Source organism: Saprolegnia parasitica (genome assembly GCF_000151545.1).
Source record: "Saprolegnia parasitica CBS 223.65 unplaced genomic scaffold supercont2.42, whole genome shotgun sequence".
NCBI classification, from domain to species: domain Eukaryota; phylum Oomycota; class Saprolegniomycetes; order Saprolegniales; family Saprolegniaceae; genus Saprolegnia; species Saprolegnia parasitica.
The window spans coordinates 124,384-143,782 of record NW_012156436.1 but is presented as its reverse complement, the minus strand read 5'-3'; the positions used below and the strand labels follow the sequence as shown (position 1 = coordinate 143,782).

Sequence of the window (19,399 nt, the reverse complement as noted above, 5' to 3'; positions counted from 1 at the left end):
TACTTCGGCGCAGTACCACCTGCAGGAGTAGCTTGACGCCAATTCCGCGACCATCCTATGCGCCTGCGGCAACGGCGCCGCCATGTGCCATGCAGTAGGATGGCGGTGCGATTGCTGCGTAATGAAAATCATCTTTGACACGAGCGCCAATCTCGCAGCATATGCTGGCTTCGAACGTCACGCTCGTCCACGCCATGTCCAGTTGCGGACCTGGTGCGTCGACGGGCATCGCAAGGATGGGACATGCTCCAGCGATCCGTCCAGCGTGCGCCCGTCGCTACCGCATCGTCGCCGGCCCCCCCGAGCGATGGCGCCGCCTTCCGCTGCGCCGCGAACCGCCACGTACCATGCGCCCGTACGCTCCTCCATGTGCGGACGCCAGCGGCCGACTCTGCCAGCCTGCTGGCGCCCATCCCACGCCCGCTCTGCCCGACTCGATTCCGCATTACACCTGCGAATTCAAGCACAAAAAGAAAACGCGATTTTAATACGTGTACACTGTATCGGAGTGCAGTTGAGTCCGACCGGGGGTCTCTTCTTTTTTGTAGGACCACCCACCTTGAAGCTGCACGCCGCCCTCTCGCTCTACTTACAAACGCAAAGCAAGAGGGGGTATGGCAAGCCGTTTTGCCGAAAGATCCTAGCGCTCGGGACCAACTCCGTGCACGCGGGCAAGGACAGCGCCGGCACATTGTACACATCGTCGACGCCCCGACGCAGTCCACAGTGCTGCGAAGGAGGGGGCCCGACCTTGGGGCTTCTCGTAGGGGGCCTACGTAATAGAATTCGGATGCAGATTAAAAAGCCAGTTTTCGACCTTTTTTTCACTGCAACCGCCGAGAGATCAGGTTTTCTGGCGCAATTTTGACTTCTCTGGAATAAAAATACGCTGCTTTCCATACAAACACCAAATGAATTGTAAAAAAAGCCGCGCGCTGTAACGCCACGCCGCGCTGGACGTAGAGTCCACTCCTTGCCGGCCTTTTTATTCAAGGCGCGATTCGTACACTTGCGAATTGTATGCAATTAAATAAATGGAAGCCGCCAGTCGACGCGCGGGTCTTTATTCTTCGTTTTTCTGTGTGTGCGTCGGAGCCGCTATTACCTTTTTCCGCCGCCCGCTGAACATGTCGTCGTCGTCGTCGTCGTCCTCGAAGCCCAGCGACCGCCGGTGGAGCTTCGTCCGCGCGTCCGAGTTCTTTAGCGGCGACGGCAAGCCCGACACGTACGCTACCGATCGGTGTAAAGCGCGTTGAAATCTGATGCGAACTGCGTGGCTAGGCTCGATATCCGTGGCATGACCGCGGCTGCGAAAGGCGTCTCGTCCAAGCGCCAGAAATTCCGCATGAGCGTCGTCAAGAACGGCGTCACGATCTATGGCTCCAAGCCGTGCCCGAACGCCGAGCACGACCTTGGCCATGGCCTCTTGGGCCAGCCGGCGCCCGCGACCGGCGCATCGACCCCGCTGAAAGACCGCGAACGTATTTTTATTGAAGACCCGCGCGCGCCGTGCCTCACGATCGACTATGGCAACGACACGTACAAGATGATGCCGTCGATCGAGCGCTTCTCGGCCCATACGGGCGTGTGCCAGATTCTGGGTACGAAGCTCATCCGCGGCGGGAAGCACCAAGTGCACGTTGGCGACATTCTGCGCTTCGGCTCGGTGGGCCTCCTTGTCACGGAGATTGACACGGGCCGCACGGGCACGTCGGACGCGTCGCTGTCGCCGTCGGACATTTCCCACCTCACGCAGCGCCTCGTCTGCCTGGACGAACACCAAGGCGACGTGGACAGCGGCGATGATACGGACGAGGCCAACGGCAACGAAGGGTCGCAGTGCGACGACCCGACGGCCACGCGCCTCTCGAACCGCAGCTCGTCGGTCGCGATCTGCTACGTGTGCTACGACGAGAGCGAAGATGACAACCCGCTCATTGCGCCTTGCAAGTGCTCGGGGGACACCAAGTACATCCACCTGAACTGCCTCAAGCGGTGGCACACGAACGGCGACAAGAACGAGATTTGCGCGGTCCTCGACGAGAGCGATGCGCGCACGTGCTCGATCTGCAAGGCCGCGTACCCGTCGCGCGTCAAGATCCCAGAGACAGGCACCTACGTCTCGTTGCTGCCGGACCGACTGGACGCACCAAGCATCATGCTGCAGGTCGTCACAAAGCACTCGTCGTCGACGCTCAACACGTCGACGCGGTACCAGCTCAGCTACAAGACGCTGCTCGGTCTTGAAGGCAGCCGCCCACTCATGATTGGCCGATCGTCGCAGTGCGACCTCGTGCTCAAGTACCGAACGGTCTCGACGATCCACGCCGAGCTGCACTACTCCAAGGGCGAGTGGTTTGTCAAGGACGCCGGCAGCTCGAACGGCACGCTGCGCTACATTTACCGCCCGCTCCCGCTCGCCAACAACCAGATGCTGCACGTCAAGTTTGGCCGCACGGTGCTCTCGATCAAGCCGACGAAGAAGCTGCGGCTGCCATCGCTCTTTGGCATTGGCAAGCACGAGTCGAGCCAGCTCATCCGCGAGGACGACCACGACGAGCGGTCGCACCACCGTCACATGGACGAGTCGTCGCGCGCCCGGTCGGTCCAGGGCCGCGCCTTGTCGGCCGACGCGGTTGACGGTGGAAGCCGCCGCCCCGGCGGCTCGATGAACGCGATGACGGAGGTGGCTCGCCGCTTGGACCACCTCGACATCAACAGTAGACAAAGTTAAGAAGCTCTTAAAGTATGGTGCGTGTTTTCTCAACGGCTTTGTTTCAAGATTGTATCAAGCAGCCATGAATCAATGGCACGGCTGAAAGAAGGCGCAGAGGCGTACTGGCGGGGCACAGCACACGACGACGGCGGCGTCACTTGCCACCGACGCGCCGTCGGCGCCACGAAGACAGAGATGGCGCAGTGTCGGCGGAATGAGCCACGCCGCACCGCTGCCGTTCGGCCCGCGCAGCGCCAAGCGTTGGAGGCGCGCACACCGGTGGAATTCGGGCACCGCTGCCGCCTCGGTCCACTCGAGCTCGAGCGTGACGAGACTCTGGATACGGGGCAGGACCTGTGCGAGGCAGTCGGCGGTATCTGCGTCCAGCTGATGCAGGCTCAATCGAAGGTGGCTCAGTCGATGCAGCGTCGGTAGCGTCCGCAGCGTGTCGAGAAGACCGGGCGTCGCCGTCGCGTCGACGTGCAGCGTCTCGAGGCGCGACTGCTGGAGCGCTGACGGGAGGAACGCGCCGACGATCGCAAAGCCTTTGGTCAAAGCGAGACGGCGCAGCGTTAATGGCAACGGTGTTTGCATAAAGTCGAAAGCGACGCCGTTACTGTCGTCGAGGTCAAGGACCCGCAGCGACCGCGACGCGTGCAGTGCGCGGGCGAGCGCCTCACAGGCCGCATCGCCGAGGTCGACGTCGCGCAGCCGCAGGGCCTCGGCGCGGCTTGTGCCCAACCACGCCAAGAGAAAGGTCACGGCGAAATGCGGAAGACCGTGCACGCCGGGACAAGCGATCGTGAGGTCGGCCAGTCGAGGCAGGCGTGCGATCGTGGCCAGCAGCGGCGACAAGACGACGCCTGTCTGCGACGTGATCCATGACAGCTCGAGAACCCGCAGGTGAGCAAACGAAGCCAGCACCCGCCGCGCGAGCGCAATGTCATGCAGCGTCGCGTCGGTGCGCAAGGCGAGCGAGAGCTCGACTATGCCGCCGTGGCTGCCCATGTGGGCGACCGTGGACAGCGTGGCCGAAGAGCGCAGCGCGACACGCGTGCTCGCATGGCGAAGGAAAGGAAAGCGCGGGACATGCGATGTGTCGATGCGCACGATGGGGCGCAAGGCCATGAGTTCGGCGGCGGCGACGGCGTGACCCGGGGACGTAAGGACGGCGGCGCGGAGCTGCGGCCAGAGATGGCACAGCGGCACAGCGTTCGAGAGCGTCCATAAGCTCTGGTACGGGAGGCTCAAGCTCTCGAACGGCAGCAGTGCGAGGAGTGCGTGGAGGCCAAACGGGCACGCGACGAAGCCAGCGACCTTCTCAACCAGGTCGGCGTTGCTGGCGATGGCTGCCATCGTGGCGTGGATAAACGCACCCAACGATTGGATGCATTACGAGCAACGAAATCGTAAAATGTTGCATTTTGCGAGAACCCGCGGCCTCAGTGGTGCCCTCGACAATGATGAGGTGCGTTGTGCAGTGCCTGACACATAAGACCTTGTTACCCACCCGCCCGGGTTTAAGGGATGTGTTTGAAGATGGCTCGTTCCTTGTGTGTGAGAGAGGGTGGGAGGGTGGGAGGGTCATGCTCACCAAGTACACAGACGCATCTTTCACTTCCTTCGATACACGCCGACTTTGCGATCTGCAGTCAACTCGTTCCGCGTCAAATTCCTCAGATGCTCGAAATGCATTCGCCCAAGGCTCGAAAATCATCCGTACCCGGCGTGGAACCTATGATGTATACATGACGCACCGCGATCGCGCGCCGCAATTGGCCGAGCAGCAACCCATGGGACGAATTGAAGTCAAAATGGCGTGCAAATAGACTTCTACCGAACTCGGCCGCCTTCGCAGCGCCAAGTGATTGGCATCCCACACGACGACTGGCATGGCCGAGGACCAACAGCGGCTGCTAGCTGCGACGGACGGCCACGACGTCCGCAGCCACTTTGCAGCGTTCGCCTCGCTGGCGCTGCAGGTCGCGCTCGCCAACATCACCCGCATCGCGCTGCTTACGATCGACAACGCGTTTCTTGGGCACCTCGGGACGTCGGCGCTGGCGGCTGCGTCGCTCTCGTCGACGTGGATTCAAGTCCCGCTCTTCTCAGTGTGGGCCATGTCGTCCGCGCTCGTGACCGTAAGCAAGCATCTTCATCATCGCGCTGAGATTGCACTTGGATACTAGCTCTGCGGCCAAGCGTACGGTGCGACCAACAAGGTGCTCATGGGCGTCTGGCTGCAAATGGCACTGCTGCTCGTCTCTGGCCTCGCGCTGCCCGTGATGGCCTGGTACCTCTCGATCGACGTCATCTTGGTGCAGGCCACGGACGACGCGGCCGTTCGTCGCCTTGGTGCCCGGTTCGCTCGCATCATGGCGCTCAGTGTCTGGCCGACACTGGTCTACGCGTGTCTACGCCAGTACCTCCAGGCGATGCACATTGTGGCGCCGACGACATTCAACGGTCTCGCGGCCATCGGCATCACGATTGGCGCCAACTACGTTCTTATTTACGGCGCCGGTGACTGGGGTGGCCTCGGCTTTGACGGATCCCCGCTCGCCACCGTCGTCGCATCGTGGTTCCAGCCGATCGCGCTCTTCCTCTATGCGTTCGTCTACAAGAAGTACCATCACGAGGCGTGGGGCGGCTGGAAGGTCTCGGAGCTCACGTGGAGCCGCTGGAAGACGTTTTTCCGGATGGCGTTGCCCCTTGGGCTCAACGACGCGCTCACGTACTTGGCCAACTCGTGCATGTCACTGGTCGTCGCGATGCTTGGCGTCGACGCGCTGGCCGCCAACGCCATCTTGCTCACGCTCTGGGTCATGCTCTGGGCACTCTCGTTCGGTGTCGGGTGTGCGACCCAAGTCCACGTGGCGACCGCGCTAGGGGCCAACCGCCCCGTCGCCGCCCGGGCGATGACTCGCATTGGTCTTGGTACCGTCGTCGCAACGACAGCGACGACGGCGTCGGTGCTGTACATATGTCGCTCTGCCATCCTCGGCGTGTTTACCAATGACGCCGACCTTGTCCGCCACTGCAGCGCCGTGCTGCCCCTGTACCTTCTCGCCTATGCGCTGGACGCCCTCGAGATTACGCTCACAGCGGTTCTCAACGGCATGGGCCAAATGCCGTTCGTATCGGGCGTCTCGTTTGTGGGCATGTGGGGTGTGCAGGTCCCCGCCGCCTACGTGCTCGCGATCCACTTCCATTACGGCCTCCACGGTGTCTGGCTCGGATACGCTGTTACCGCCAGCTTCAAGCTCACCGCTCTCAGCATCAAGCTCGTGTCGGTCGACTGGTCTGTCATGGCTCTTCAGGCCATCTCTGCCATGGAGTCGGAGACAACCGCCGCCTGGCACGTCGAAGTGGCCGTGCCATCGCCCGCGAACGCGGTCTTGGAGCCCATTGGCGAGCCCTGGCCACTTAAAGCGACCACGCTCTTGCCGCATCACGCCAAGGCGTAGCCCTCGATCGACAAGTTTAATAGACAAATGCACCACAAAGTTTGCAGTAGGAAGGAGGTTAGGATTAGGGTTGGTAAAGGTGCTGCTTTGGATAGTTCAGCCATCAGCTTTCATTGCAGTAGCCTAGGTGGGCATGCGTAGCTTGGCAGAAGACGCGCTGGCCGTGTGCGCGTGGCTACGAACATAGCTCCGACACCATGCCGACGTTGGGTACGCCGGTATCACCTTTAGCTTCACTGTCCTCGTCATCATCATGGGGATAATTGACCTGTTATTTCCTTGTCGTCATCAAGCTGTAGTCGATGGACTTTATCTCCTGACCTTTTGCGGAGAGAGCGTCGCCGCGTGAACACAGCACGTGATGACGTTGACGTAGCAAACAGTAACCGAAAGGGATTAGGGTTGCTACGTCCTCGTGCGTTACTCTAATACGTGCACTGCATCCATGTTGATTTGGCACAAGCGCGCTCTCCTGTCCCAACCAAAGTTTGCACGACCAAGGCGATGCAAGTAGCGCGCTGCAACGTTGTGGCAGTCGATTGATTGATTAAATACGCCATGTGATCGATGAAATGCAGACATGAGGAAGCTAAAGAAGAGTCACGTGACCGACGTCCTGCGCCTTGCTGTGGACTGGCGACGACGTCATGATGTAGATCGACTCGCTGTCGCGCGCCTCGAGGACCGCGGGGTCGTCGGCTTCCGTGCTCGAGAGCTTTGGGCCGTCCGCTTCGGCCCCCAACACGGCTTCTTGAACCATTTTCTGCCAGTCAATGCAGAGAAATCGCACGCCCATGATGGCCACCTTGACAGCTGCGGCGATCGTTGTTGCAGTCCAAACGCCCGGAAGCCCGAGGTCTTGGACAATGCCAAAGTAGTAGGCCAGTGGCAGCTGGACGCCCCAGAGACCGATGACCGTCACGAACGTCACAAAGCCCATTTGACCCATGCCTTCCAGCGCCGTGAGGAGTCCGATACCGAGTCCATTCAAGCTCGACGCTGCAATGTACAGTGGTAAAACGTCCGTGTACATCGCCAGCAGCACCGAGTCCTTTGTGAAGAGACCGACGACGCTTGCGCGGCCAACCCAGAGCACGATGCACACAAGGACGGCAGCGAGTGCGAGGACAGCAAAGCCCATCATAGCACGGGCACGGGCCGCCCGCGGTCGACCACCGCCGAGGTGCTCGGCGAGTCCGACCTCGGACGCTAGCCCGATGCCGTAGAAAACTGCACCCACCATCATCCACACGCTGCTCAAGATCGCTTGCGTGGCAATGACGTTCGCGCCCATCTTGGCAACGACAAACGAGAGCGCTGCGGCTGCGAGCAAGTCACAGCCGTCGTTGAGCCCAAGGGGCAACGCCATCCGGAAAAACGTCTTCCAGCGACTCCACGTGAGCTCCGAGAGCTTCCAGCCGCCCCACGCCTCGTGGTGGTGCTTCTTGTAGACAAACGCATAGATGAAGAGCGCAACTGGCTGGAACCACGCAGCGATGACGGTAGCGAGCGGGGATCCGTCAAAGCCAAGGCCCGCCGTGTAGATGAGGAGGTAGTTGGCACCGATGTCGATGCCGATGCAGACGATGCCGTTGATGGTCGTGGGCAGGACGACACCCATGGCTTGGAGGTACTGGCGCAAACAGACGTAGGCGAGGAGCGGCCAAATGCTGGGCGACAAGAGCTCGGCGAACCGCGCACCAAAGGCAACGACCGTCGCGTCGTCGGTCGTGTGGCGCAGAATGCTCTCGAGGAAGAAGTACCAGACGGTCGTCGGCAGCGATAAGATGGTGATGAGAATGAGAGCCATTTGCAGCCAGATGCCCATGAGGAGGTAGTTTTTCGCGCCGTACGCTTGGCCACAGAGCTAATCATCCATCGCATGAGATGGGCATGCCTCACAGTTGCATACCGCGATCTGAGCTGAGGCCATACCCCACACGGTGCAGAGCGGAAGCTCGATCCAGAGCGTTGCGAGGGAAGCGCCTGCGAGCTCGTTCGTGCCGAGGTGTCCGAGGAACGCGCTGTCGATGACCATGATGGCGAGCCGTGCCATGCTCGTAATGACGAGCTGAAGGGACAAGCCGAGGAACGGCAGCAGCTCGGAGCGGAGGTCAAAGACGTCGGGGATCTCGGGCGTTGCCATCGTCGTCCAACCGCAGAAAACGAAAATGAGCTTGGGAAGATCGATTCAGTGAGCCAACACGAGGCGACGTCACCGCTCTGAGGTGTTGAAGACAACTTGCGCACGATCGCTGTACGCGGGTTGTGCTTGCTCGATGCGGTATTGCTCTTTTGAGCTTTATTCCATACAAAGTTCCCTACGATTGATTCAAATGGCTTCGTTATATAAGCGCGTAGCCAGGCCCTTGCTGGAAGAGGACCAGCGCATTCGAACGCAGGCACCAAGTCGTACCTTGAAGTGGTTGATGCCAGAAGCTCGTCGCGGCGGAGAAACATGTCGGTGACCGAGCGCGTCGACATCGTCGCGCCCTGGCTTTCTCCAGCCGCTAAGCGGCCGTGGCGCTTGATCAGTATTGTGAAGGACGTGGTGGTATTCTGTATGACGCGCCGTACGTTAGTTTGTACTTTAGTATTTTAGTTAGTATTTAAGTAGTACTATAGTATGTAGTTAGTACTTTAGTATACTAGTTAGTACTTTAGTACATGAGTTAGTCGGACGTTGTTTTCGTACATGGTCGTGGTGTGTCGCTCGACAACGTCGGAATAGCCCCGTCTACGTTGCCTGTTTTATTGCACCCACAAGAGGTGCCAACGAGTGGTTCAGAACCAGGCTTTGCGCACCACAGACTTCGCGACCACCTTGCTTTGCATAGCGTTTAAGCGTGAGAGGCTACTCTATGTGTACGGAGTTTGTCTGTTGTCCCACGTGCTGCCTCGACTGTCTACGGCGACGGACTGGATCCCCGTGCAAAATACAACGACACCAAGCCGTGCACGGCGCCTGTCGAAGGAGACGAAGCATCGTCGTCCGTGGAAGTGGGTCCCTTTACATCCCACCACCCATTCCTCTACGGTTTGCAGTAGAGCCAACTGTAGACGAACGCACAAGTCCATCCAGCGCACCATCGACCTCCTGTCCCTTGTTCCGGCCTTGCTCGTCAAAGGCACTTTTCCAGTCGCTCGCGTCTATCATCCTTCGCTGCCATCTGCAAACAGCTGGCTTGCTCAAGATGACTGTGCTCTCGAGCAGCGGCAAAGATAATGAATCAAACGCGCCGCTCGCCCTCCGATGGGTTCTCCGATCAACGGTGTTGGGTGGCTGGGTGGATCGAATGCATCGCATCTGAGCCCTCCTGCATCCTGGTGTACATGACCGCTTGAAGGTACCGGGCAGGATTACACCCCCCGTCCCACTCTGCAGCTGGCTGCACGGACCAGACGCACTGTCGCATGATGGTGTCGCGACCACGGAACCTTCCAATCGTCACTTTTCCTTTGGCCATGTCGAGCGCATTCGAGTCCAAGCCGCTGCTGGCCAAGCCCACCGACACGTTCGTGCTGAAGCGGGAGCTCGGGCCCTACGTCTCGCTCGCGCTGCAGATGGCGCTCGCCAACGTCGCACGCATCGCGCTCATCTCGATCGACTCGGCCTTTCTCGGGCACCTCGGTACGGACGCGCTCGCCGGCTCGTCGCTCGCGACGATTTGGACCCAAGTGCCGCTCAACTGCGTCTGGGCCATGGCCTCGGCCCTCATTACGGTGCGTGCGTTGATCGGATGGGTCCGTTGCCTCATCGATGTACATGTATAGCTCTGCGGCCAAGCGTACGGCGCCAAGAACTTCAACCTCATGGGCATTTGGTTCAAATGGCGCTCTGCCTTGTGAGCGTGCTCATGGTGCCAGTCTTTGTGTGGTACTGGACGCTCGACGTCGTTCTCTCGCGCGCGACGGACGACGTCACGATCATTGCGCTCGGTCTCCGCTTTGCGCGGCTCTTGTCCTTCTCGATCTGGCCGAGCCTCGTGTACGTCTGCATGCGCCAGTACCTCCAGGCCATGAACCTCGTGGCACCAACGACGATCATTGGCACCATGTCGATTGTGATTGCCGTCGTGGCCAACTGGCTGCTCATCTACGGTGCGGGTGACTGGGACGGTCTTGGCTTTGACGGCTCGGCGCTCGCCACCGTCGTCGCCTCGTGGTTCCAACCGATCGCGCTGTACCTCTATGCGTTCGCCTACCGCGGCTACCACAAGCAGGCGTGGGGCGGCTGGCAGCTGTCGGCCTTCACGAAGGACCGGTGGATGACATTTCTGCGCATGGCACTACCCCTCGGTCTCAACGACGGCTTTACGACGCTTGCCAACTCGTGCATGTCGCTCATCGCTGCGCAGCTCGGTGCTGAGATCCTCGCGTCGAATGCGATCTTGCTCACGCTCTGGACGCTGGTCTGGGCGCTCTTCTGGGGCATTGCGTGCTCGACCCAAGTCAAGGTCGCCAACCAACTCGGCGCCGGTCACCCGAAAGCAGCCCGTGCGTCGAGCCAGCTCGGTTTCTGCGCCATCATTGTCACGGCCGTGCTCGTGGCTGCGGTGACGTACGTGGCCCACACGCCGATTCTGAGCATCTACACGAGCGACGCCGTCTTGATCGAGCACTGCGTCTCGGTGCTGCCGCTTTTTGTGCTGGGCTTTGGCCTCGACGCGATCGAGATTACGATCACGGCGGTTCTCGAAGGCATGGGGCAGATGCCGTTTGTGTCGATGGTGTCGTTCGTCGCCATGTGGCTTGTCCAGCTCCCGATGAGCTACGTGCTCGCGATCCATTTTGGCTTTGGCTTTGCGGGGCTCTGGTATGGCATTTGCCTCACGGCCGGCTTCAAGATGGTCGTGCTCGCCATCAAGTACGTCACGATCGATTGGGACCTCATGGCGCTCCACGCGATGGAGACGGTCGAAGCCACGGACGACTGGACCATGTCGGCGACGTGCGCGATTGCGTCGCCCGCCAACGCGCTCTTGACGTCGCAGTCGCCCGGCTTTCACCGCAACACGCCGACGAACGCCAAGTCCGAGGCGTAGATATAGATCTTCTCTCCGTGCCGTACAACTCCTAGTTGTACATAGTAATACATTAGTGTGTGTCCATCCTGCCTCTCGTGCATTCGCAGCATTGCACTCATGCGCACACGCATTTTGAGAAGCTCGTCAATACCGCCTGGGTGTATCCAGCGTCGACCCGTGGGGTCGACCATTACTGTGAACCACGGATCCTAATTACCCAAACTGGCTGTGGACCAATCGCGACCAGCGTAGGATCGGAGGGGTAGTCAACACCACCGCCGGATGGGCCGATCCCTCGCTGCCGACTGCAACCAGATTGTATATGGCTCTCGTGTCTAGCAACGCGCAAGAGCAGTCGCACCCCATCGAGCAGGCATGTATTAGCTGGTACTTCAGCTAATACATGCCTGCTCGATGGGGCGCGTCGCCGCCATCCACCGCGTCCTCGGCCTTTCTTCCAGCGCGCCTTCGAATTCGAACACGGAATACCGTTCTCGGATTGGTCGCCTGACGATGAACGCGCCAATCAAACGTCGCGACGGTCCCACTTTGCACAAACAATCCAAGCGTGTCCCAGCGGTGGCGACCACAGATTGCCGGCGCTCAGAGTACTACTCGACGAGGATGATGGAGCACACGCCGCTGGTGTCCAAGAAGACGGACGTCTTCGACCTCGAGCACGAGTTTTGGCCGTACCTCTCGCTTGCCTTCCAGATGGCGCTCGCCAACATTGCGCGCATCGCGCTCACGTCGATCGACTCGGCCTTTCTCGGGCACCTCGGAACGGACGCGCTCGCAGGCTCGTCGCTCGCGACGATCTGGACCCAAGTGCCGCTCTTTGCCGTCTGGGCCATGGCCTCGGCCCTCGTGACGGTAGGCGTGTCTATCCTGCGTGTATCCTCCTAAGTTAATCGTGTCGGTTAGCTCTGCGGCCAAGCGTTTGGCGCCAAGAACTATTCGCTCATGGGCGTTTGGTTTCAAATGTCCCTGATCCTCGTGACGCTTCTGTCCGTGCCCGTCTTTGTGTGGTACTGGGTCCTCGACGTCGTCCTCTTGCGCGCGACGGACGACCTCAGCATCGTCGGCCTCGGCGTTCGCTTTGCGCGACTTCTCTCGTTCTCGATCTGGCCCACGCTGGCCTATGCGTGCATGCGCCAGTACCTCCAGGCCATGAACATTGTCGCCCCGACAACGGTCATTGGCACGGTCGCCATTTTCCTCGCGGTCGGTGCCAACACCTTTTTCATCTACGGCGCCGGCACCTGGGGTGGCCTCGGCTTTGACGGGTCGGCGGTCGCGACGGTGGCTGCGTCCTGGTTCCAGCCCATTGCGCTCTTCCTCTATGCGTTTAGCTACCGCGGCTACCACAAGCAGGCGTGGGATGGCTGGCACTGGTCGGCGTTCACGTCCGATCGGTGGCGCACGTTCCTTCGCATGGCGATTCCACTCGGCATCAACGACGGCTTGACGACGCTCGCCAACTCGTGCATGTCGCTCATCGCGGCGCAGCTCGGCGCCGAAGTCCTCGCGTCGAATGCGATCTTGCTCACGCTCTGGGGCATGGTCTGGGCGCTCTTCTGGGGCATTGGCTGCTCGACCCAAGTCAAGGTCGCCAACCACCTTGGCGCCGGCCACCCGAACGCCGCGCGGGCCGCGAGTCGCCTCGGCTTCGCCACAATCGTCGCCGCCACGGCGCTCGTGGCGCTGGCGACGCTGCTGGGGCGCGACCTCGTGCTGCGAATCTACACGAGCGATATCGCGCTCCTTGCGTTGAGCAACGATGTGCTCCCGCTCTTTGTGTTGGCGTTTTGCCTCGATGCGCTCGAGATCACGATGACCGCGATCCTCGATGGCATGGGTCAGATGCCGTTCGTGTCGCTGGTTGCGTTTATCGCGATGTGGGGCATCCAGCTGCCATTCGCATACCTCTTTGCGATCCATTGGAGCTGTGGCTTTGCGGGGCTCTGGTACGGCATTTGCCTCACGGCCGGCTTCAAGCTCGTCGTGCTCACGATCAAGTACACGACGATCAACTGGGCGGAAATGGCGCGCAATGCCATCGAGGCGATGGAAGCGCCGGACGCCGTCGACTGGACCATGCCGCCCGTCGCGATCGCGTCGCCTGCCAACGTCCTCTTGACGCCGTCGAACGGTTGGGGTCGCACCAAGTCGCACGTCAGTGACATTTAAACCATTACAATAGACCAACGCGTGTCGAACTACTATAGTTGAGCTGTGGGACCACTGGCGCTTTCGTACCACCGAGCGAGGTACCGATACGAAGAGAGGCCCAGTGACAAGCCCCTCGTAGTATCGAGCTCATGTATCAATGTATCTCGACCGCCACGATCCACCCGCTGAGATGCCCAATCAGATACGCTTCGTAGCCTCTAGGACGCTTCGGATTGGCTATTTCTGTGTTCGCTTTTTTGATTGGTTGTCTATCTCGATAATCGCTTGGGATTGGCTGTACGTCTTTTATCCTTATCCGGAAGACCAGGAGCACGCCAGTCTGATTGAGGCCGATGGTTCGCTCGGTGCAGCGCCGTCACGGCCTCTTCCGTCCTGCGCCCGCGCGCCGCCCAGAGACCCACGTAGCGTAGGCTTGACGAGACCATATGTACCACGTCTGCGTAGGTCCAGCCCGCGTGCCCATGGACCTCGGAGCGTCGGCGACGCACTCGCCGACGCACGGCGATGAGTAACCTTGCGCCGCCGCCTCAACTGACCCGCGAAGAGCGCCTGGCCCTCGCTGGCGTCGCGCACCTCCTGCCGTCGACGCCGCCAGCGCTCTGAGCAACTACCGTTCGCCGAGCCTCCGTGGCGTCGTAACAACACGTCAACACGCAAGTCCTTGGGCTTCAGGAGGGTCTACTGCACTTGGTTCTCGCCAAGCGCGCCTGTGATACAGTGAGCTCTCTCGCCAGGCTCGTGGCCGTCGCGTCGGGTGTACGGCGCCATGCCAAGTCAAGGCATTCGCTTCCGGAGGGCCGACTACGTGGTCGACTCCCGTAGTTTCCTAGCAAGAAGGTCGAGAAAGAGAACGGGACGTCGAGGTTGTTTATATTACGAAGGCTACGCGTTGTCCGACATGGAGAGGAGCGTCTTCTCGACGTCGAGAAAGCGGTGCGAGAGCTGCGAGTAGCGGCTGTTGCGGTTAAAGTAGCCTTGGATGCGGATCTTCTCCATCTCGGTGAGGTTCTCGAGCGACTCCTTCAAATGCTCTTCGGTCAAATCCTTGCGCGAGATGATGCCCTTGACCTCGTTGCTGCGGTTCAAAACAATCTACAACATCATCGCATGAGTCCCTCGCACTCAAGCATACGTGCATACCAAGTGGCGCAGCCCCAGCGACCGGAAGAGGCGGAAGGCGCGCGGGACCGGCATCTGGTCCTGCACCGTGTGCGGCGTCGGGTTCATGTACGGCGTGAGGTCCATCCAGAGCTCGCGCTCGGTCGAGTCGAGCCGGATTTCGTTGATGTTGGGGTACCGAGGATACGTCGACTCGATGTCGCGGTACGAGAGGGCGTACTGCTCGTTGTAGAGGAAGCTCTCTTCGCTCGCGGGCTGGCGCGTGAACGGGATCGGGCGCGCGACGCTAAAGTCCTTGCGCTGGAGCATGACGCAGAGGTGCTTGCGCTGGATGATGCCGACAAACTTGGGCGTGTCGTTCTCCTTCCCGGGCGCGACGACCGCGAAGCCCGAGTGCGCCGACGCGCGGAGGACATCGTAGATGGCGCCGGCCTTGGAAATGTGGTCGAGCGACACGACCGGCGAGCCCATGATGTTGGCGACGCGGAGGTAGCGCGCGTAAAACGGCGGGTCAAACTCCAAGAACGGGAGGTGCTTGAGGTGGATGTGGATGTCGTAGAGGCCGTGGTTGAAGCTGTTGCCGACCCAGCGCGCCATCATGAGACACACCATGATGGGAAGACCCCACTCGATGACGCCCGTGCACTCGAGGATGATGACCGTGAGCGAGATCGTCATGCGCGCCATGCCGCCGAGCATCGAGGCCGCGCCAATGAGTGAAAACATGCCAATCGGTGCAGTGTGCGGGATGTGCGCGGCTTCAAGAAAGTGGACCCAGATGCGACCGTAGGCCGCGCCGGCTAGGAGACTTGGGACGAAGAGCCCGGACGGCACCGCAATACCGTACGTCCAGCACGCCATGATGTAGAACGAGCCAAAGAAGACAAGCAGCGACGAGAGCGTGAAGGACGCCGGCGTCGTAAAGTGGAAGAGCTGCTTCATCGAGGTCGCAAACGCCACCGTGTAGAGCGACGCGAGGTCGTTGTACTCGTTCTCGGCGCAGTAAAACTGGACGAGCTGCTCCTTGTACGGCCCATCGAGAGGAAGGCACGTGCCAAAGCGGTACGAGAGCCAGAAGCTCGTGATCGCCATGACAAGGCAGATGACCATGGCCTCGAGAAACCGGCCGTAGCGATGACTGAGGAGCGGCGACGACCGGCGAAAGTTGGTCAAAATCGTGTTGGCCTGGTTGAAGATCGCGCCCATGAGGCCGCCAATCATGCCCATGGCCAGGAAGATCGGGACGTCCCACACCGCGTAGCTCTTGTTGTTTTCGGAAAACGAGCCGAACGAGAGCGTGCCCGTTTGGTTGCCGAGGTGGCCCCACCGGCTGTCGTCGTCGTCGACCTCGGACCGGAACGCGCTGTACAAGTTGACGACGAACGCCGACACCATGGCGCAGAAGAACGTGCGCCACGTGAGGTTTTGGTGCCAGAATGAAGCGCCTTCTTCCAGGGCGAAGAGGACACCGCCAATCGGCGCCCCAAAGGCCGCGCCGACGCCGGCGGCCGCACCGCACGAGATGAAATCGCGCTTCTCCTTGTCGTTGCGGAAGCCCTTGAACTTGGTCCAGCTCGTATCGAGCCCGAACGACGACGACTTGCCTTGCGAGAGACCCGCGCCAATGATCGCGCCCGAGTGGATCATCGGGCCCTCCTTCCCGACCGGGAGACCGGCCGCGACCGAGAAGAGGATGCCAATCGCCTTGCAGAAGAGCGTCTTGAGCCGACGATGCGGTGGATCTTGATGCCGTTGAGCGTGGCCTTGATCTCGGAAATGCCCGAGCCACCAGCGACGGGGCACAGAATCGCGACGCAGTACGTGGCGACGCTCACATACATGACCGAGATGGCGGCGTACGTGAGGAAAGCCATGCCAAAGGCCGCTTCGTGGTGGCGCTCCTTCTCGATCATCTCTTCCATTGCGTCGCGGCGAAACTCGGAGAAGAGGTCAGTGAACTTCTCAATAAAGCACGCGACGCCGGCCGTGCCGAGGCCAATGCCAAAGGTCATGATCCAGCGGCCCATGTTGAGCGCGCGGATCGTCTCTTCGTTCGACTCGAGCTCGTGCTGCTGGTTGACACGCGACTCGAAGAAATCGTAGTCGAACGACTCCATGTGCTGCGCCTTGGACTTCTTGAGCTGGTCCTTCTACACAGTGTATAATGAGGCGCCGCTGTCGCCGCGTCGCCCACGTACCGCATTCGACACATCCGAGTAGAGCGCCGCCTCCGAGAGCTCCGACTGCAGGTTGCCCGTCCAATCGTTGTTGATCCGACGCGGGTCGAACGTCGCTGCGTAGCTACCTGGTGAGCGTCCGAAGGACACCGGCGAGACGTCGAGAGAGACGCGGTTGTCGGTGTCGGCCGGCGACGGACTCTGGTCGGGCACGGGCGAGCTCGTGCTGCGCGGTGTGTCACTGCGAGGTGTGTCACTGCGCTCATCGCGCGGCGAGCCAAAGGAGCCGCGGACGATGGGCTCGCTGCGCGTGGCCAGCAGCGGCAGCTTCTCCTCCGGCACGGACGTGCTCGGTCCCTGCATGTAGGCGGCGTGAGGAGGACGACAGACGCGAAATGACAACCTCTGCCAGGGGCGTCGCCAAAGGCTTGGCGAACCCAGCTGGCAGCCGGAGGACCGGTCCGAGGTGCAATAAAATCCATAAATGATTTCCGCTCAACTACAAGCTTGTTGTTTGTATGGAGTCGACGCCGAGGGCATTAAAATACGATGGAGGTGGTGAAAAGCGTCAGCAAATCCCAGGGAAGTTCCGGATACGGTAAAATTATACGGATGCGACATCTGGGTGAACGTGCGAAAGGCGCGACGAGCCACGACGCAGGTGGGAAACGAGGTGAAAAATGCAGGGTCCGAGGCACGTGCCAGATTTAGAGACGGCGTGGCAAATTCGACGGAAGAAAGTCCCCATGAAATGGCCCACAGGATCGCTTGCTACGAACGAGAAATGTACTCGGCGCAAGCGATGTGCGATCTTGTGCGGCCGCCTTCGAGCGATGAAGCTACTGGCAAGCGATGTCGCTCACTGACGTACCTCCAATACCACCTTTCTTGACACGAGTCGCCACATGCTTTTGATCGAGACAGCGCCACATCGGAACAAGCGTCAAGCTGTGGACAGCAGACAGGTTGTCCACGCACTTGTACATGACACAAGTCGATCGGCAGCTTGCATCGACGTCGGCGTCGATTGAGCCTGCGAGATTCGAGGCGTGACAGAGAGGTTGGAGCCTCGAAGACGGCCCTTGGCCGCTCGCTCGGAACTTTTTCTCGGTTGTGTGGTGGTCCTTTATAGTACTAGTACCGAATAAGGTACCGTACTCGTTGCAATACCCAAGGAAGTGTCATGGTCTTGTCTCTACGTCCGAGGCTGCAAGGACGAGTGCGGCCATGACGTGGCACTCGGACCATTGTCGCTTTATTTGCGGCATATGCCACACTCATTTTACACCGCGTTTTTCACCGCGTGTCGTGGTGGCAGCAGCCAGGTGGTCGAGTGTGAAAATTTCGACCAAATGCCACCGAAAGCCGCGCGAGGGCAGGCCGAGGCAGCGGCGCGGCAAGCGCGGGCCGCGGCCCAGAAGCACCTCGCCGCCACGGGCACGGGACCGTCGCAGTACGAGGGGGCCACCAACATGGCGTGGGCATGAGCCTCGAGCGCGGCGACAACACGCTCCAGGTGCTCGCGCAGCGCCGAGCCAAGGCTCATCCCCTGCATGAGTCCAGCCACGTGTCCCATCAAGCAGCCGCCAGTGCCCCGCGATCGACAACGGCCGCGGGCTCCAGTATTGGTAGCACCATCCAAGTCGCGTCGGAGGCCAGCGCTTCGAACGAGTACGCGACGCGACGTGCAGGTAGTCCGTAGAGGTGTCCGACACGATTCTGATGGGGCACAGAGGTTGGTGGCGCCTCGAAGAACCAACTGCCGTCGGGATGGTTGGAGGCCAAGGACCCAGCGACGGGTGACGTCTACTACTGGAACGAGGTAGGCGCAACGCGACGTAGCTTCATCGTGCTATCGGCAATTTCCCTAGACCACGAAGGAGACGTCATGGACAAAGCCCGGTGCTATCGCTGAGAAGACACCGATCGAGGATCTCCCAGAGTACGCCTTATCCTGTCCGTGATCAACTCCACACTCTGCGACCTGTAGTGGCTGGCAGCTTGTGAATGACCCGACGACCCAGTCGTCGTATTACTGGAACGTGCACACACAAGAAACACAGTGGGAAAAGCCTGTCTCGCTCGGTGGGGATGAGCTTCGTACTCTCATCGTGTGGGCTCATCTACATACTATTGCGGCGTAGCCCAAGCCAAGGCCGCCAAGTCCAAGCTCGACGCACTCCTCAAGGGCATTGGGAAGCGGAGCTTTGGCGACGACGACGACGACGACATTTCTGTGGCACCAAAGAAGGCAAAGCACCGCGATGAGAACGACGACGACGCGACGCTTCACGCGTTTCTCGCCGACGTGGACAGGTGCGTCTTTTTCTCTGTATCCGATGCAGTCGTGCGACGTAGTATCCTTGGCTGCGCACTGATATATCCACGATAGCACCGACGCAGTGACTCCTCTGTGAGTGCGTTCAGAAGGCGGCTGTATGAGTCCGTGCAACCGGACTGTGATAGCCTGATAGCCATTATTAGTAGCACGCGATGTTATTATTCAACGCGCGTCGAGTAACACCGCGTCTGGAACGTTCGGCCGCGGAGGCTCTGCGTTCAGGCGGGCGCTGTGTGACGCACGTCAGTGCGATCAGTGCTGGCCGATGCGCTCGGATTCAGTCGGCGGACTTCAACCAATTCGCCTTCTTTCTTGATGGATATCATTACGTATGGGGCTGGCGACCTTCCCTTACTCGC

At 60.4% G+C, this 19,399-nt stretch overlaps 9 protein-coding genes across 9 annotated transcripts; 6 read left to right on the top strand and 3 right to left on the bottom strand.

Annotated features, from left to right (window-relative positions):
- The first annotated feature begins 1,066 nt into the window (after positions 1 to 1,066).
- Positions 1,067 to 2,771, top strand: SPRG_08933 (hypothetical protein). The gene is made up of 2 exons (XM_012348277.1): positions 1,067 to 1,225; positions 1,282 to 2,771. Exons 1-2 carry the CDS (start codon positions 1,128 to 1,130, stop codon positions 2,732 to 2,734), a joined length of 1,551 nt encoding a protein of 516 aa, XP_012203667.1. The 5' UTR covers positions 1,067 to 1,127; the 3' UTR covers positions 2,735 to 2,771.
- A 32-nt stretch (positions 2,772 to 2,803) lies between these two features.
- Positions 2,804 to 4,072, bottom strand: SPRG_08932 (hypothetical protein; the record flags this gene model as incomplete). The annotated part of the gene is made up of 1 exon (XM_012348276.1): positions 2,804 to 4,072. One exon carries the CDS (start codon positions 4,070 to 4,072, stop codon positions 2,804 to 2,806), a length of 1,269 nt encoding a protein of 422 aa, XP_012203666.1.
- Positions 4,073 to 4,608: 536 nt separating this feature from the next.
- Positions 4,609 to 6,230, top strand: SPRG_08931 (hypothetical protein; the record flags this gene model as incomplete). The annotated part of the gene is made up of 2 exons (XM_012348275.1): positions 4,609 to 4,857; positions 4,906 to 6,230. The coding sequence occupies 2 exons, from the start codon at positions 4,609 to 4,611 to the stop codon at positions 6,181 to 6,183; spliced, it is 1,527 nt and encodes a 508-aa protein (XP_012203665.1). The 3' UTR covers positions 6,184 to 6,230.
- A 542-nt stretch (positions 6,231 to 6,772) lies between these two features.
- SPRG_08930 (hypothetical protein) lies at positions 6,773 to 8,329 on the bottom strand (the record flags this gene model as incomplete). The annotated part of the gene is made up of 2 exons (XM_012348274.1): positions 6,773 to 8,050; positions 8,096 to 8,329. 2 exons carry the CDS (start codon positions 8,327 to 8,329, stop codon positions 6,773 to 6,775), a joined length of 1,512 nt encoding a protein of 503 aa, XP_012203664.1.
- A 1,315-nt stretch (positions 8,330 to 9,644) lies between these two features.
- On the top strand, positions 9,645 to 11,282 carry SPRG_08929 (hypothetical protein). Its single transcript, XM_012348273.1, has 2 exons — positions 9,645 to 9,906; positions 9,958 to 11,282. Exon 2 carries the CDS (start codon positions 10,014 to 10,016, stop codon positions 11,226 to 11,228), a length of 1,215 nt encoding a protein of 404 aa, XP_012203663.1. The 5' UTR covers positions 9,645 to 9,906; positions 9,958 to 10,013; the 3' UTR covers positions 11,229 to 11,282.
- A 552-nt stretch (positions 11,283 to 11,834) lies between these two features.
- SPRG_08928 (hypothetical protein) lies at positions 11,835 to 13,422 on the top strand (the record flags this gene model as incomplete). Its single annotated transcript, XM_012348272.1, has 2 exons — positions 11,835 to 12,083; positions 12,135 to 13,422. 2 exons carry the CDS (start codon positions 11,835 to 11,837, stop codon positions 13,398 to 13,400), a joined length of 1,515 nt encoding a protein of 504 aa, XP_012203662.1. The 3' UTR covers positions 13,401 to 13,422.
- Positions 13,423 to 13,735: 313 nt separating this feature from the next.
- Positions 13,736 to 14,006, top strand: SPRG_08927 (hypothetical protein; the record flags this gene model as incomplete). The annotated part of the gene is made up of 2 exons (XM_012348271.1): positions 13,736 to 13,804; positions 13,848 to 14,006. 2 exons carry the CDS (start codon positions 13,736 to 13,738, stop codon positions 14,004 to 14,006), a joined length of 228 nt encoding a protein of 75 aa, XP_012203661.1.
- Positions 14,007 to 14,285: 279 nt separating this feature from the next.
- Positions 14,286 to 17,062, bottom strand: SPRG_08926 (hypothetical protein; the record flags this gene model as incomplete). The annotated part of the gene is made up of 4 exons (XM_012348270.1): positions 14,286 to 14,495; positions 14,544 to 16,226; positions 16,253 to 16,672; positions 16,721 to 17,062. 4 exons carry the CDS (start codon positions 17,060 to 17,062, stop codon positions 14,286 to 14,288), a joined length of 2,655 nt encoding a protein of 884 aa, XP_012203660.1.
- A 977-nt stretch (positions 17,063 to 18,039) lies between these two features.
- On the top strand, positions 18,040 to 19,225 carry SPRG_08925 (hypothetical protein). Its single transcript, XM_012348269.1, has 6 exons — positions 18,040 to 18,390; positions 18,433 to 18,521; positions 18,571 to 18,641; positions 18,690 to 18,784; positions 18,844 to 19,015; positions 19,092 to 19,225. The coding sequence occupies exons 1-6, from the start codon at positions 18,183 to 18,185 to the stop codon at positions 19,114 to 19,116; spliced, it is 660 nt and encodes a 219-aa protein (XP_012203659.1). The 5' UTR covers positions 18,040 to 18,182; the 3' UTR covers positions 19,117 to 19,225.
- The last annotated feature ends 174 nt before the right edge of the window (positions 19,226 to 19,399 follow it).